The sequence below is a fragment of the Mesoplodon densirostris genome, chromosome 2, assembly GCF_025265405.1.
Source record: "Mesoplodon densirostris isolate mMesDen1 chromosome 2, mMesDen1 primary haplotype, whole genome shotgun sequence".
Classification (NCBI taxonomy): Eukaryota; Metazoa; Chordata; class Mammalia; order Artiodactyla; family Ziphiidae; genus Mesoplodon; species Mesoplodon densirostris.
Genome location: NC_082662.1, coordinates 191716447 through 191730644, shown reverse-complemented (window position 1 = coordinate 191730644; position 14198 = coordinate 191716447). Strand labels below are relative to the sequence as shown.

The 14198-nt window shown below is 60.3% G+C and overlaps 1 protein-coding gene across 1 annotated transcript in view; it reads left to right on the top strand.

Moving 5' to 3' along the window:
* CACNA1S (calcium voltage-gated channel subunit alpha1 S) overlaps positions 1-14198 on the top strand; it is a 60213-nt gene that overhangs the window by 5265 nt on the left and 40750 nt on the right. Inside the window, exons 3-6 of the mRNA XM_060088688.1 lie at positions 9292-9431; positions 11482-11624; positions 11764-11916; positions 13272-13477. Of these exons, the coding sequence (XP_059944671.1) occupies positions 9292-9431; positions 11482-11624; positions 11764-11916; positions 13272-13477 (642 nt within the window). The remainder of the gene's footprint in view (positions 1-9291; positions 9432-11481; positions 11625-11763; positions 11917-13271; positions 13478-14198) is intronic.

Below are 14198 nucleotides of genomic sequence, written 5' to 3'. Positions count from 1 at the left end.
AGACACTGCAGGTGCAGAGGCCTGCGTCCACCCAGCACGGAGGTTTGCAGGTCTGAGCACTGGGCGAAAGAAGCTCCCTCACTTTGGGTGACTGCAGACTAGCTGGGGTGAAAGGGGAAAGGTCAGGGGGCAAGAAAGCTTCCCACAGGGGCCTGGTGTGCAGACTCGAGGCAGCTGGCACCCTCGCTCGTGGGAGGGAAGGCTCGACACCTGTCCTGGGAACAATCTCCCCTGGGAGGCAGGGGGCCCCTCCGGGAGCTTCTTCCTCCTCCTCCCCCCCGCCACCAGCTCTCACTGAGGCTGAAAGCTGCCTGGCTGGAGAAGCCGATGGTGGTTCAGACAATGGGCTCTGGAGCTACAGCTGTGTGATCTTGGGCAAGTTACTTAACTTCTCTGTGCCCTCAGTTCCCTCACTTGTAAAATGGGGATAACACCGTAAAGTTCAGAGAAGGTTCTGGATGAGTCAAGCCCTTATAACTTATGCCACGTTGTCTATCGACACAAGGAATCTTTATCATGCGGGGGTCACAGTGCCTCGGCGTGGGCTCCCCGGCCACAAAGCCCCTGGTCACAGAGACCCCAGGTTGTTCCAGAGTCAAAGGGTATAATCCCTAGCAGCTATGACCAAAGGATTATTTCAGACAAAAATTCTCCTTCACCCCACCCACCATCTGTCCCCAATCTCTTTAACCCTTCTCTTCTCCTTCCAATATCCAACTCATCTGGACGGCTTTCCTGACCCCACCCCCCGCCCCATCCTCCAGCCAATCATCACCATCGTCATCATCACCATCATCATCTTCATCCTCAGCTGTCGGGCACCTGCTCCATGCCAGGCGCTGCTCTGATGCTCTCAGGGCATTATCCCCCTGAATACCCTCCACGGCCTCATAAGGCAGCACTATTATATTTCTCACTTTTACAGATGAATAAACTGAGGCACAGCGCATGCCCAGTGGACTCCGTGGGCAGACCTGTACCCTCAGTGGGGCATTGGGTGTGGCTCCCTGGACATCAGAATGGGACACAGGAGGAGAGTGGTCTCTGCTTCCCTGGGGAGTGGCCTTGGGGGGCGGGTCCCAGGACAGCAGGTCCCGGCCCCTCCCTGCGTGAGACCCCACTTTCTGCTGACTGTGGAGGTGCAGCCCATCCAGCCCAGGACAGACGTTAAGATCCAGCCCCACCCCTACTTGCCCCAGAGAGCAGGCTGCTTTAGGCCTGCAGGACCAGTGGCTAACACAGCTGTCCCAGGGTTCTGCCAGCCGAGTGGAGGCTGGGGACACCGGTCACAAAGGGGCACCATGTGTCAGGGAAGCAGGAGGATGGAATAGACCCTGAGCTGCCTAGGGGCCAGCAAAGCGCAGGGAGGTGAAGGCTGAGACCAGCACCCAGGGCGCTGGCCCCCAGCCCAGACCAGGACCCTGCAAGTCCAGCTCTGCCCCTTGAAGGGCTACCTGCTCCCTGAGACCTCAAGGAGCCCTGCTCCTGGGGGACCCCCTGACTGAATTAATTAAAGGAAACCTTTGGGAGGGTCTCCATTCCAGCCTGTGCCAGCCGGAGGGGACCCACGTGGAAAAATAACAGCCGTGACCAGAGTCACGTGACCAGTTCTTGGGACAGGCTAGAAATGATCTATCTATCACTTCGCCCACAAACTAAAAGTAAAAACTGCTTAAAATATAGAAGGAACGCATGTCAGAGGTTAATTCAACGCGTAAGAGAACAAGGAGGAGGGTAGAATTGGCTCAAGGAGAATTTGAGAAACAGGAATCTACGCTATTGGAGAAAAAGTGATAGGCTAGGACTGCCTGCCGGGTGGCACACTGAGCTAGCCACAGGGCAATGGAAGTGTGGCCATGGGATGACCGTTTCTATCAGGCAGAAACCATTTGTGTTTCTACTGGGCAGAATCCTGAGACTCAAACAAAGGTACAGCCCCGAAGGTCAGTGGTTTTCAGGGCGGGGCATTTGGCGGTGCCTGGGGCTTGGGGAGGAGCCTGTGTCCTGAGCGCCTCTAGCAACTAGAGGGCAGAGGCCGGGGATGCTGCTACACCTCCCCCCCTGCAACTCACAGGACAGCCCCACGCCTGCCAACAAAGAGCTGTCCACCCCAAATACAAGGAGTGCTGAGGCTGAGAAACCCGCCCTAGACAGCCGAAGACTCCTTGGCCAGACCGGTTAGCAAAGGTTCCAGCAAGGACACGGTGCCTGATTTCCGTGTTCTAAATGATTTTTGGTGACACGGGTCAAGCTAGCCTTGGTGCTGCAGGCGCAGGGAGGCCGGCGGGACTGGATGGGCCTGTCTCCCCTCCGGGGCCTCCCTCCCTCCCTCCCAAGCCCGCCTGCCCTCAGACCGCAGCCCCCGCACATTCCTGGGGCTCCGGTTGCTGCTGTCTAAGCCTCTGGCATCCAGGGCGCTGTCTTTTTTTAGGGTCCGGAATGTGCCTGCTGAGGCCACAGCCCACTCCACCTCCCCTCGGACGGACCCCAGGTCTGGCCTGGCCCGTCAGAGACCCTGGACTTGCAGGGCACAGGCGTCCCAGCCGGGGCCACCGGACAAGCTTCTGGCAAAATGACAGGAGAGCCTGGCTTTTAGGCCCCGCTCGGAGCCTTCCCTCTCCCACCGAGGGGACTTAGAGCCCCCCACCCTCACCCGCACCCCTCAACCCAGGCACCGCGTAGGCACCGAGATGGTGGACGAACAAATCTTTCAGAGACGCCCTGAGCGCTTGGCCCAAGCCGGTCGGTCTCGGGGGAGCCCTGGCAAAGCACAGGCCTTCCATCAGCCACAGCGCCTCTGGCTGACTTTGGTGGCAGCTTTCTCCAGGCCGTGAGCCCCAGCGCCCTCCTCCGTGCCTGGGCAAGCAGGGGGCTGCCCTCCCAGGACCGTCACGGTGACAAGTGTCTGGCAGGCACACGGGGATGGCTGAGTAGGTGGCCATTCTGTCCCCTCTCTGCCCTCACAGTGCTCCTAGCCCACAGCCAAGCCCCTCTGAGCCCAGGCCTGGGGGGCGAGGGACAGGATCTGATGAGCCCCTCCAGGGGTCCCTGGGTGCCCTTTCTCCCCCTCCCAGCACGGCGTGGTTGAGGCCATGGACCCTGGATTCACATTATGGCCCTGCTGCTCAGAAGCGATTCTGGAGAAATTACTTAACCTCTCTGTGGTTCAGTTTCCTCATCTGTTAAATGGGAGTAAGAGTGCCCCCCTTCAGGGTCCCTGTGAGGATGAACTGTGTGTGTGTGGCTAGAACAGAGCCTGGCACACAAGCTTAATGACCCAGAGCCGTTGTCACCACCATTACCCAAGACAATACCATCTCCCACCCTCTCCCAGGTGGGCTCCCCGCTTTCCCTCCTCCGCCATCACCAGCCACCCCAGGCGAAGAGGCTCCTCCTCTGTGACCCTCAGCTCCGCTGGCTCCCTTGTCTGGACTGACCCGCACGCCTGACCCGCCTGGACCCCTGGGAGCTGGTCTCCTTGCGGGAAGAGAAGGGGAAGGCAGGGTGGTGGGGAAGCCTGCTCAGACCGCATCCATTTGTGTGAGAGTTCACCGGGATAAATATAGCCACTTCCCTCACTCCAACAGGTCAGTTTCCAGACCTGGAGGCTCAGGTGGTCATGCAGACAGATGCCAGGGCCCGGGACACCTGTGGGCGGTGCGGTCACAGGACGCCCGGCCGGCTTCCCTGAGACGCTGTTGGCCAAGTCAGGGCAGGTGGGCTGGAGCCCCACTCCCCTCCAAGCCCCACCTCCCTCAGCTGCACATAGGAAAAGCAGCAGAGTAGGGGTGAAGCTCAACCCACCACTGGGGTGCCCAAGAAGTACCATCTTTATTCCTAGAAACTAACTTTGTTTGGGTCCTAAGCCCACACCCGTCTGGGATGGAGGGAACGTCAGTCAGGGCTGTTCTCTGGTCATCCTGCTGCCCCAGGCCCGGGTCTCAGGCAGGACCAAGAAGCAGGGGCTGTAGGGCCTCGCCCAGCCGGGCCGAGGCCATGTTGTTCTGGCCATATGGCTCCCCAGGCCACCGTCCGCTGTCTCCACGTTCAGGAAGCAGGGGGCCTTGGAAAGGCTGGACCCTGCTTTCTCAGGGGTCCTCAGGGCCCTCTCCCAGACCCAGCCACATCTTCAGGGTGCTGTGAGGGAGCAGGTCCAAGGTCAATCTACCCTTGAACCTCCAAACCCTGGGGTGAGTCTCTGTTTTGCTGGGGAGACGCCTCCACCATGCCTCCCACACCAGGGTCGGGCCTCAGGAAACCACCGTCTGGGACTTACCTCCAAACCTCTCCCGAGGCACAGGGCCCAGCATCTGCTTAAGGGGCGAGACAGGGGATGACCCCAGGAGGGAAACAGTCACTGACTTGTAAAAGCATCTCATGGCAGCTGTGCCCGCCAGCCTGCTCTGAGCGCTGGCTGTGAGGACCACCATGGGCCACCCCCCTACAGGCACCAGCTCCCTGTCCCTCAAACAAGCCCACTTTGGCTCATTGAAGCAGACGTGCCTTAAAGAGTTAACAAATAGAGTGGAATGCCACTCCCCTCCCCCGCCCAGTAAGATTTGTATCCTAACAGGTCACAGTGCCTTGACCCTAAGGAAGGAGCCTCAGCCCTGGGATGGGTCGGCCGCCTTCCCAGGACCTGTGACCACAGATGCCTGTGGCTTCTCTGCAGCCCAGCTTGTTAGGGTCTTTCTGTGGACCCTGCAGATCCCAGAGCCCTCCAAGGGGCTGCCGGGGGCTGGGAGGCTGGGGCCCAGGCCAGCTGTCGGGCAAGCCCCAGTGCCTGGGGCAGGAGTGCGGTCCCTCTGCAGTCAGACAGGGACACTGAGGCCGAGCAGGCCCCCTGGAGGGAGCCCAGCCCACTCCCACCCCCTCCCCACAGAGCCCGGGGCCTGCCAGGGCGGGTGAGCAGTCAGGTCGGGGTAGCTGACGCTTGGAGAGGGAGGACTCAGCCCGAAAATAGAGGCAGTGAGAGGGGGGGATGCGGCCTGAGCCCTGCTGTTTCCAGCCCAGGACTTTGGGAGCGTCTGGCTCCTGCGCCCCCAGAAGCAGGTGCAAGGCCTGCGGGTCAGGGTCCCATACCAGGCCCACCTCCGGCCAAGCGTGGCCCCAGGGGCCCAGTGAGGGGCCTGTCTGTGGAGGGACGTGTGGTAATTAAGGTCCTCCCTTCTAGGGAGCTGGTATCGGAGCCCTCGCCTCAGAGACAGACAGGCTTATGGTCCTCCCCCGAGGTCGGGGGGCCAGGGGGCCGGGGCAGGCGTGTCTTCCCTGCTCTGGAGCCAGAGCCTGGGGGCTAACGAACCTTCTCAGGAATAGAGATCGTGAGGCTACACCTGCTTTTTTTTTTTTTTTTTTTTTGTGGTATGCGGGCCTCTCACCGTTGTGGCCTCTCCCGTTGCGGAGCACAGGCTCCGGACGCGCAGGCCCAGCGGCCATGGCTCACGGGCCCAGCTGCTCTGCGGCATGTGGGATCTTCCCGGACCGGGGCACGAACCCGTGTCCCCTGCATCGGCAGGAGGACTCCCGTCCACTGCGCCACCAGGGAAACCCCACACCTGCTTTTGAGGTATGTGGTGGCAGAGGTTAAATTTTCCATTGTGTATTCATTCAGCAAACATTTCTGGAGCACCTACTGTGTGCCAGGCAGTACTGTGTGCCCCAGAGCAGAGCTCCGCAGACAATCTGTGGGGAAAGACCAGTTTTTTGCTGTTAAATCTCATCCAGCCGTGGGCTGACCAGCTGTCCTCCCACGCGGGACCACGTCACAGCGTGTGCCGTGTGGGACTCACAGCCCACGTTGGTCTGTGATCCACCCGCGTGCTTGTAGGTTGTGGCACGTCGCTCTGATGGTTCCCAAGCGCTGCTTCTCAGAGCCTCCACGTCGCTCATCCCAGGGTGATGGCAGTGGGCCAGCGCCAGGGACACTGAAACATCAGACACCCGGGTGGCTGGTGTGGTTCTAGAGGCCGGTGACACAGCAAAGGCTCTGGACGGTACATTCAGGCCAGGAGAGAAACAGAGCATGGCAAGCAGTGACAGCTGCTGACAAAGAACCCAAGCAGGGGAAGAAGACAGCTGGGGGAGGGGAGGAGGGGTCCGGAGGGCCTCAGTGGCAACTTCGGAGTTGGGGCCCTAAAGAAAGAAGACAGCAGCCGTGGGGCTCTCTGGGAAGGAGCTTCCAGGCAGAGGGAACAGCAAGGGCAAAAGCCCTGAACCCCAGAGATCTTCGGGGTTGGGAGGGGAGCCGTGCCCAGGGTGAACATCAGAATTGCCTGGTGGGCTGGGGGAGTCCTGCCACAGGCCTCCCCTTAGCCACCACCAACAGAGACTCAGGGAAGCGGCCCGCGGGTGCCCCTGGCCCCCGCCCAACTCCCATTGCCGTTGGGGGAATGTCACCTCTTCTGTCCTGTGGCAGAGAAACCAGGGGGACCCCCGCTCTTGGGGCCCCCGCTCGTGGTCTCGGGGGGCTGCAGTTTGGCGGAGGGTGGTGGAGAGCAACACAGTGGTTCGGGGACTGCGGGACACACAGGGGGAGATCGCCCTGCGGGCCCCGAGGGATCTGGGCAGATGACAGGTCTGCTGGGTGACGGACCTGGGGACACAGGCAGAGGGGCCGCTGTGGGCAGGAGCGACGGGACCGGGGCAGCGGGAGAGCCGGGGTCTGGACATCACACGGGGGCTGTCAGGGGGTCGTGCAGGCCGGGGAGGCATGGGGACCCAGGCTGTGCGAGTCTGGGGGACAGGCCGGCCGGTGCAGAGTGCAGGCGGATCCAGCAAATGTTCGGGTGCAGGAAGGCCTGGGCTGGGTGGGTGGAGGTGCCCAGGGCAGAGCCACGGGAGGGGTCCGGAAAGACCCCGGCTGTCCCCACTGGGCAACTCAGTGCCACTGGCCAAGACAGAGACCCCTCGGAGGAGCAGGCTCTGGGGCAGGGAGTGCCTGGTTGGGTTAGAGGTGGGCCGGACGGAGCCCAGGCCCATGAGCCGCCCCCAGACAAGACCTCGGACCACAGCTCCGCGAGAACCAGCGCATGCGGTGCGGAAAGGCTGTCATCCCCTGAGCATCAGGAGGGGCCCGGCGAGGCGGACGCTCCCACACGACGGTCTCCTGTCCTCCGCTGATTCTGGCAGGGGGCAATCGTCCTCTCTGTTTTACAGACGAGGAAACAGAGGTTCAGGGAGGCTTAGGCACTCACCCAGAGAAACAGCTGCCGAGAGAACCCCAGAAACCCCCTGCTTCTCTCCGCCCGCTGGAGGGGGAGCCTAAGGGAGCGGGGATGGGAGGTGGGGGGTTGGGAAGGCTGATGACGTGGATCTCGGACAGACAGCCAGCGCCGCCCACGGCAGCCAGGGAAAGAGCCCAGGCCAGAGAGGCTTGGGGGCCACCCAAGGTGACATCGGTGGCACAGTTTCTGTGACACAGGAAGGAACACGTCCCCCTGCCTCTCCTAGGGCGGGGGCGGGGGGTGTGCGCACTCAGGGCTCCCACACAGACTGCTCTAACTACAAGTCCTCCAGGGTCGGGCCGCGGAACCTGCGGGACCCCAGGGCCCTCGACGAGCTCCCTGGGAGCCAGGCGGCAGCGGGACAGGCAGGGGCAGGTGCGGGAGGCCCTCCGGGTACGTGGCTGGCCGCCTGGCCTGTGAGCACGGCAGCTATTTTGGGCTCTGCTTTCCCTCCCCTCAAGCCCACTTCTGCCTTGCCCCTGGGGTGGCAGCCACTTGGGCATGTACACGCTGACTCAACTTCACTCCGCGCCTCCTGCCTCAGCCTGCCCTGCGGGGGAATGGACCCCCGCCCCCCTCAGCCCTGCCGTGGCCGTGCTGCGCCCACCCCCTCGCAGGGGCCACCCGGACGCCCTTGGCAGGGCCTCTCCGCGGAGCGATTGCCCCAATTCCCACCGGTGGCCCTACACAGGCCCTTGAATGGAACGGTGCTGCTTTGCATTCTAACCCTACCTTACTGTTTTCTGGAGGAAGGAGGAAGCTTTGGAATTACAAGTTGGTGGAAGGAATTAGGGCCCAGGTTAAGGAAAGCAGGCTTAGCCCATATATGCCTCAGTGTCCCCCTCAACATACAAAGGGAGACCTTGCTTTCAGGAAAATGCTCTGAATACCAAGTTGGGAGGGTTCTGGGACCAGATGCATAGTAATGAGCCGTTGGCGACCTCTTCCCTTGCTTTCCACATCTACCCACTCGGACGTTAAAGTAAATTCTCTTCCAGGTCACTAGCAGGGTGGCCCCAATACAGTGATGGCTCCCTAGTGTGCTGGCCCGGTGGTGGCGGGCTTTCTGGGGTGGGGGTGGGTGACTGACAGTGATACGGGCTTGGGTTGTGAGGTCCAGAGCACGGTGGTCCAGTTCTCTCTATGTGCTCCTGTGGTCCTGCAGGGCTGCAGCCCGGTCTGGGACGGGGCGGGCTTAGGGAGGGCTCACTGGTGAGGGCGCGTGTGCAGGGCTCTCAGAAGCCGCCAGCCTGGCTGGGATGGCTGCAAGGACAGTGGCGTCAGCCTGGAGCTCTGACAGAGTGACCTGCTTCTCCAGAAATAGCTCTCTCCTGGGCCCAGAGGACAGGGCAGGGTGACCGGGCCAGGATGGGAGGCTGAGAGAGCCGGCCGACAGGGGAGGGCCTGGGGGAGTGGGCAAGGCCTTCTGCAGGGGGCACTAAGCTGAAGCCCTTGGCCTCCGACCTGTGGGGCCTCGTCCAGGCACAGTGACCCCCAACACCCACCCGGCGTAATGGTGCTCGTGCCCTTTAAGTGGCTGCCTGTAGGCCGCAGCGGGTGTGGGCAGCTGGGTTGGGCCAGGGGTTACAGAAAAGTACATGAGAGGTAAGACCCTGACCAGCCAGGGAGGCCCAGCTGGAGTCCCGAGGCCTGCCCCCCACCTCCTACTGTGAGTCCTCGGGATGAGGGAGGAGAAAGCCGCCCAAACAGGAGCCATCTGGGGGCCTTCACTCTGGGGGCCGCCCTGACCGTTCATTTACTCGTCCAGTTCTAGGCCTGAGAAGTGAAGTCATTAAAAAAAAAAATAACAAAAATCCCCACACCTCATGAAGCTTATACTGCAGGGAGTAAGATAGGAAATGAACCAGATGGAAATATATAGGGCATTTTCAGCTAGGGATTAGCTAAGAAGACGAAGTGGGAGGAGGAACACAAAATGGCAGAGGCCCCCTGGGGAGGGACCACCCGCGGGGGGAGGAAGGGAGCTGGCGGTGGGGGACGCTGTGGATAAGGCCGGGAGCACAGCGCGGAGGTCGGGGAGCCGTGGTGTGACTGCCTCGCCCCGCAGGAGAAGCTGGAGTACTTCTTCCTCATCATCTTCTCCATTGAGGCCGCCATGAAGATCATCGCCTACGGCTTCCTGTTCCACCAGGACGCCTACTTGCGCAGTGGCTGGAATGTGCTAGACTTCATCATCGTCTTCCTGGGGTGAGTGAGGCTTGGGGGTGGGGTTGAGCTCAGCGGGATGCCCGAGGGCCCGCAGGCAGGTGCAGCAGTGCAGGGGTGTGGGCGGGGGGCAGCGGGGGCGCCCACGGGTCACACCCTCCCCAGCCAGGCACCGCCGGTCTCCTTATTCTCTCTCTCTTTTTTTAAAAAATAAATTTATTTATTTATTTATTTTTGGCTGCGTCGGTCTTCGTTGCTGCGTGCAGGCTTTCTCTAGTTGTGGCGAGCGAGGGCTACTCTTTGTTGCGGTGCAGGGGCTTCTCACTGCGGTGGCTTCTCTTGTTGCGGAGCACGGGCTCTAGGTGCGTGGGCTTCAGTAGTTGTGTCACGTGGGCTCAGTAGTTGTGGCTCGCGGGCTCTAGAGCACAGGCTCAGTAGTTGTGGCGCACGGGCTTAGGTGCTCCGCGGCATGTGGGATCTTCCCGGACCAGGGCTGGAACCCGTGTCCCCTGAATTGGCAGGAGGATTCTTAACCACTGCGCCACCAGGGAAGTCCCTCCTTATTCTCTTCACACAAAACTGGAAACGTGTGAGTGGCTCCAGTGCCCAGCAGTTTCTGGACGTTCATAAATTTCTCATGCTTTATTATCATCTATTCATTTATTCCATGGACCTGTGTTGAGCATCTGTTATTTGGGTCCATGAGAACAGACGTTTAATAACCTGTATGAGCCTGCTTGGGCTGCCATAGCAAGATGCCACAGACTGGGGGGCTGAGACCACAAAAATGTATTTTCTGACTGTTCTGGAAGCTGGAAGTCCAAGATCAAGGTGTGGCCAGGTCTGGATTCTCCTGAGGCCTCCCTCCCTGGCTTGCTGACGGCCGCCTTCTCGCTGTGTCCCCAGGTGGTCTTTCCTCCATCCACACGCACCCTTGGTGTGTACCCAAGTTCCCTCTTCTTCCAAGGACACCAGACAGATTGAATTAGGGCCCGCCTGAACAGCCTCGTTTTCACTGAATCACCGCTTTAAAGGTCCTATCTGCAAATACTGCCACATTCTGAGGCCCCAAAAGTCAGGGCTTCAACATATGCATTTGGAGTGGGGGGAGCATGGTTGAGCCCATAACATAAGGTTTGGTAGCCACGACCTAATTATAACAGCAGCGTTTATCATACACTTACTATGCGCCGTACCATCTCATTTGATTCTCCCAACAATCCTCTTATTTTCTCCATTTAAGGAAGGTAAGGTGCAGAGAAGTCAAGCAACCCACCCAAAGTCACACAGCCAGCCAGTGGCAGTGCCAGGATTTAAACCGAGGCACTCTTGCTCCAGAGGCTGCTCTCTTAACCACTAGGCTGCCCGTCCACTCAATAAAAATTATATCGCTTATCTACTAATTGCCCAGTGCTGCTCCAGGCACAGCAGGGAAAAGAGAACTCTGTGAATCAGCTTCTGCCCTTGACGGACTGCCTGGCTGGAGGCCACGAGTCTGTGCAGAACAAGGCCACACAGCGCACCGTTGTTGCACACGCGGTGCAGCCCAGGGAGCTCCAGATGTCAGCAGAAGGATTCATAAAGAAGGACTTGAGATAGGCCTCAATGGATAATGGCAAAATCTGAGTAACCTGAGCGCAGGAAGGACCGTAAGGGGCTTTGTCAGCCATGCGGTGAACCAGAGCCCGAGGGAGAACCAGCTCCGGGCCCTCTCCTCCGCGTTTCCCCTTCCTCCCACCGCGAGCGTGGGCCGCTGGAACCCTCCACCCACCACGGGGTGTGCTCAGCCCCCGGCCTGACCGTAGCTGCCCGCGGCGCTAGCATCTCGGCCGCCTTCAGGACCCAGAGTGGCCATCACAAATGGACCCAACACTCTTCTTACTGAGCCTGAACATGGCCTCGGGATGTTTTCTAAAACTCCCCAGACGGGCGTCACCAAACCAGAGCTAGCGGCTGATGAACTGTACCTTCCCGCCTTCCCCCAGTCTTTCCACCGGTACCTTAAGCATGGATGGGACCCAGGGCCCCTGACCCCTGGGGCAGAGGCTTAGCTGACCACTGGGTCGTCTTCTCTCCCTCTCGTCCTCCTCAGGGTCTTCACCGTGATTCTGGAGCAGGTCAACCTCATCCAGAGCCACACAGCCCCGATGAGCAGCAAAGGCGCAGGCTTGGACGTCAAGGCTCTGAGGGCCTTCCGCGTGCTCAGACCGCTCCGGCTGGTGTCCGGGGTGCCCAGTGGGTGGCAGACCCCCTCCCCCTCGCCCCAGTTCTGGGCCCCCTCCTACCTTGGTGTCCCAGAGGCTTCAAGGGAGGGCCAGGAGGCCAAGAGGGGGGCTAAGTCCGCCTTCTCCCCCCCTGCCCTCCCGCCCCACAGGCCTGCAGGTGGTCCTCAACTCCATCTTCAAGGCCATGCTGCCGCTGTTCCACATCGCCCTGCTCGTGCTCTTCATGGTCATCATCTATGCCATCATCGGGCTGGAGCTTTTCAAGGGCAAGATGCACAAGACCTGCTACTTCATCGGGACGGGTGAGCTTCCCGGGCCGGGGTGTCGGGAAGGGCTGGGGACATCTCGAGAGGGGGATTCACCCAGCCGTGGAGAAGCCCCAGGACTAGGTCGTTGCTTCCCCCATCCACTGACCTTGGGGATGGGTTTCTCCTGGACAAGGGAGATTGGGGGGAAAACAGCTCTGCTGGGGTCAGGGGGCAAGGGGAGTGAGTGGTCAGGTTCTTGCTCTGAAGCACCCCTGCCCCAGATAAGGCTGGTGTCCTTGGGCTTTCTGGCCACTTGTTGATTGAGATGTAGGCTCAAGATCAGCCCGAATTTCTGTCTGTACTTGTCTTGTAGCTGGAGTCTTAGCTTTAGTCCAGGGCCCACAGGGTGGGGACCCTCCGCACTTCCCTGCGGTCCCCCAAGGGGACAGGCAACCCAGCTCCAACGACAGCTCTCACGGTGTTTTCGCTGGTCCTGTTCCTAATCTGCCCTGTCTCAGCCTCCTCCTGTCCCCATAACAATCTCTGTCCTCTCATAGCCATTATCAGGGCAGAGAGGAGGGGGCTTTCTAGCACAACCTTCAAACGAAATTCGAGGGTCTCGCCTGGTGTTCACACGAGTTCTTGACCAGTGCTGACCAGTAGCACTACCAAGCCGCTCTGGGTTGGGGGCTACCCAGCTTCGTGGGGCTGGGGACCACACGCCAGGCTCAGGACCATCTGTGCCCCCTATCCCACCTCCTGAGGATTGAGCCCCCTGGTGACATGGTTAAGGAAGGGCCACTCGATCTCTCACGGGCTGACCTCTCTGAACAGAAAAGGAGACCAAACCTACCCAGGGGAAAAGGGGACCCAGATGTCATCCACATTGCAGGCTTTAGAGACAATAAGAGCCCCATTCATGGGCCCCCTGGATGCTAAGGCCTGCTGGGGACGCCCCCTAAGAGCAGACCCACCCCCAGTCTGGATGTCTGTCCAGCGCATCCCAGCATCGGGGCGCATCCCCACTTCTGTATCCCAGACAGAGCTCTCAAGCCGGAGTGTGAGGCCCGGTCCACACCTCCGCCCCAAGCCGGGCTGCTGCTTACTTTTACAAAGCTCCTTGGGTACAAACGATACATCACATCTGCTTCGTCGGTTGTGGTCCATAGAAGCCGCGCCTCCAGTGAGGCCCTGGGCCCGAGCTCCTGCCTGCAGACGCCTGTATCCCTGTCCGTATCCGTGTAGCCGTAGCCGTATCTGTATCCGTGCCCTCGGCCCAGCCCGCCATGGTCTGAACCACACTCTCCCAGCAAGGCCACGTCCCCGACTTTAAACTGATGTTGAGACCCGCACCCTGCTGCCCCCTTACTGCCCCTCCGCCAGTGCTTACCACCCCCGCCCGCCCACAGACATCGTGGCCACGGTGGAGAACGAGAAGCCATCGCCCTGCGCCCGGACGGGTTCAGGGCGCCACTGCACCATCAACGGCAGCGAGTGCCGGAGCGGCTGGCCAGGCCCCAACCACGGCATCACCCACTTCGACAACTTCGGCTTCTCCATGCTCACCGTGTACCAGTGCATCACCATGGAGGGCTGGACCGACGTCCTCTACTGGGTGGGTCTGGGCCCGAGCCTGCCGGCTGTCTCCCCACCACAGGCTCACCGGGAGCGGGTGGGGCCTGCCAGTCCCGGGCTGAGGGTCTGCTGCTTCTCCTCGCCCCTCTCCGGGGAGCCCTTCTGGGCCTCAGGTGTGTGTCCTAGCATCCTTGGGGGCGGCCGAGGTACCACCTTTGTCCGCAGCCTCAGGAGCAGGTGAGGGATGGAAACCAGGAGCTCGGCGGGTTCTGGTCTCCTCTCCTAACTTGTCCCTAAGCCTGGCTGTGAGTGACTTGCTCCTGATGGCCTGGAATCTCAGATTTCCTGAGGAAGGAAGGGCCCTTTGAGTCTCTCTTCTTGCTGCTGGGCAAGATTGCTTTCCCATAAAAATATGATTGGATATCAGGTTCCTCATCTGCATCATAGGGTAGTTACGATGGTTAGTGGGGGCATTAACTGAATTACCACAGTGCGGGCACCTAGTGCTGTAGAAGTTCTCTTGTTGGAGAAGGTCACTTGTTTGGTGTTACAAGAGTTAGGTTGCGTTTCTTTTTTGATCCTCCAACAATGGGAGGCATTGATCCCATTTTCCAGATAAGGAAACCGAGGCTCAGAGACGTTCGGTAACTTGGCCACTCTTGGACTAGTGAGCGACACGGCCAAGAATTGACCTCTAACCTTCCGGCTCCAGCCCCGGAGCTCAGCCGCGGGGTGACACTGCCTATGGGGGACGCTTGTAA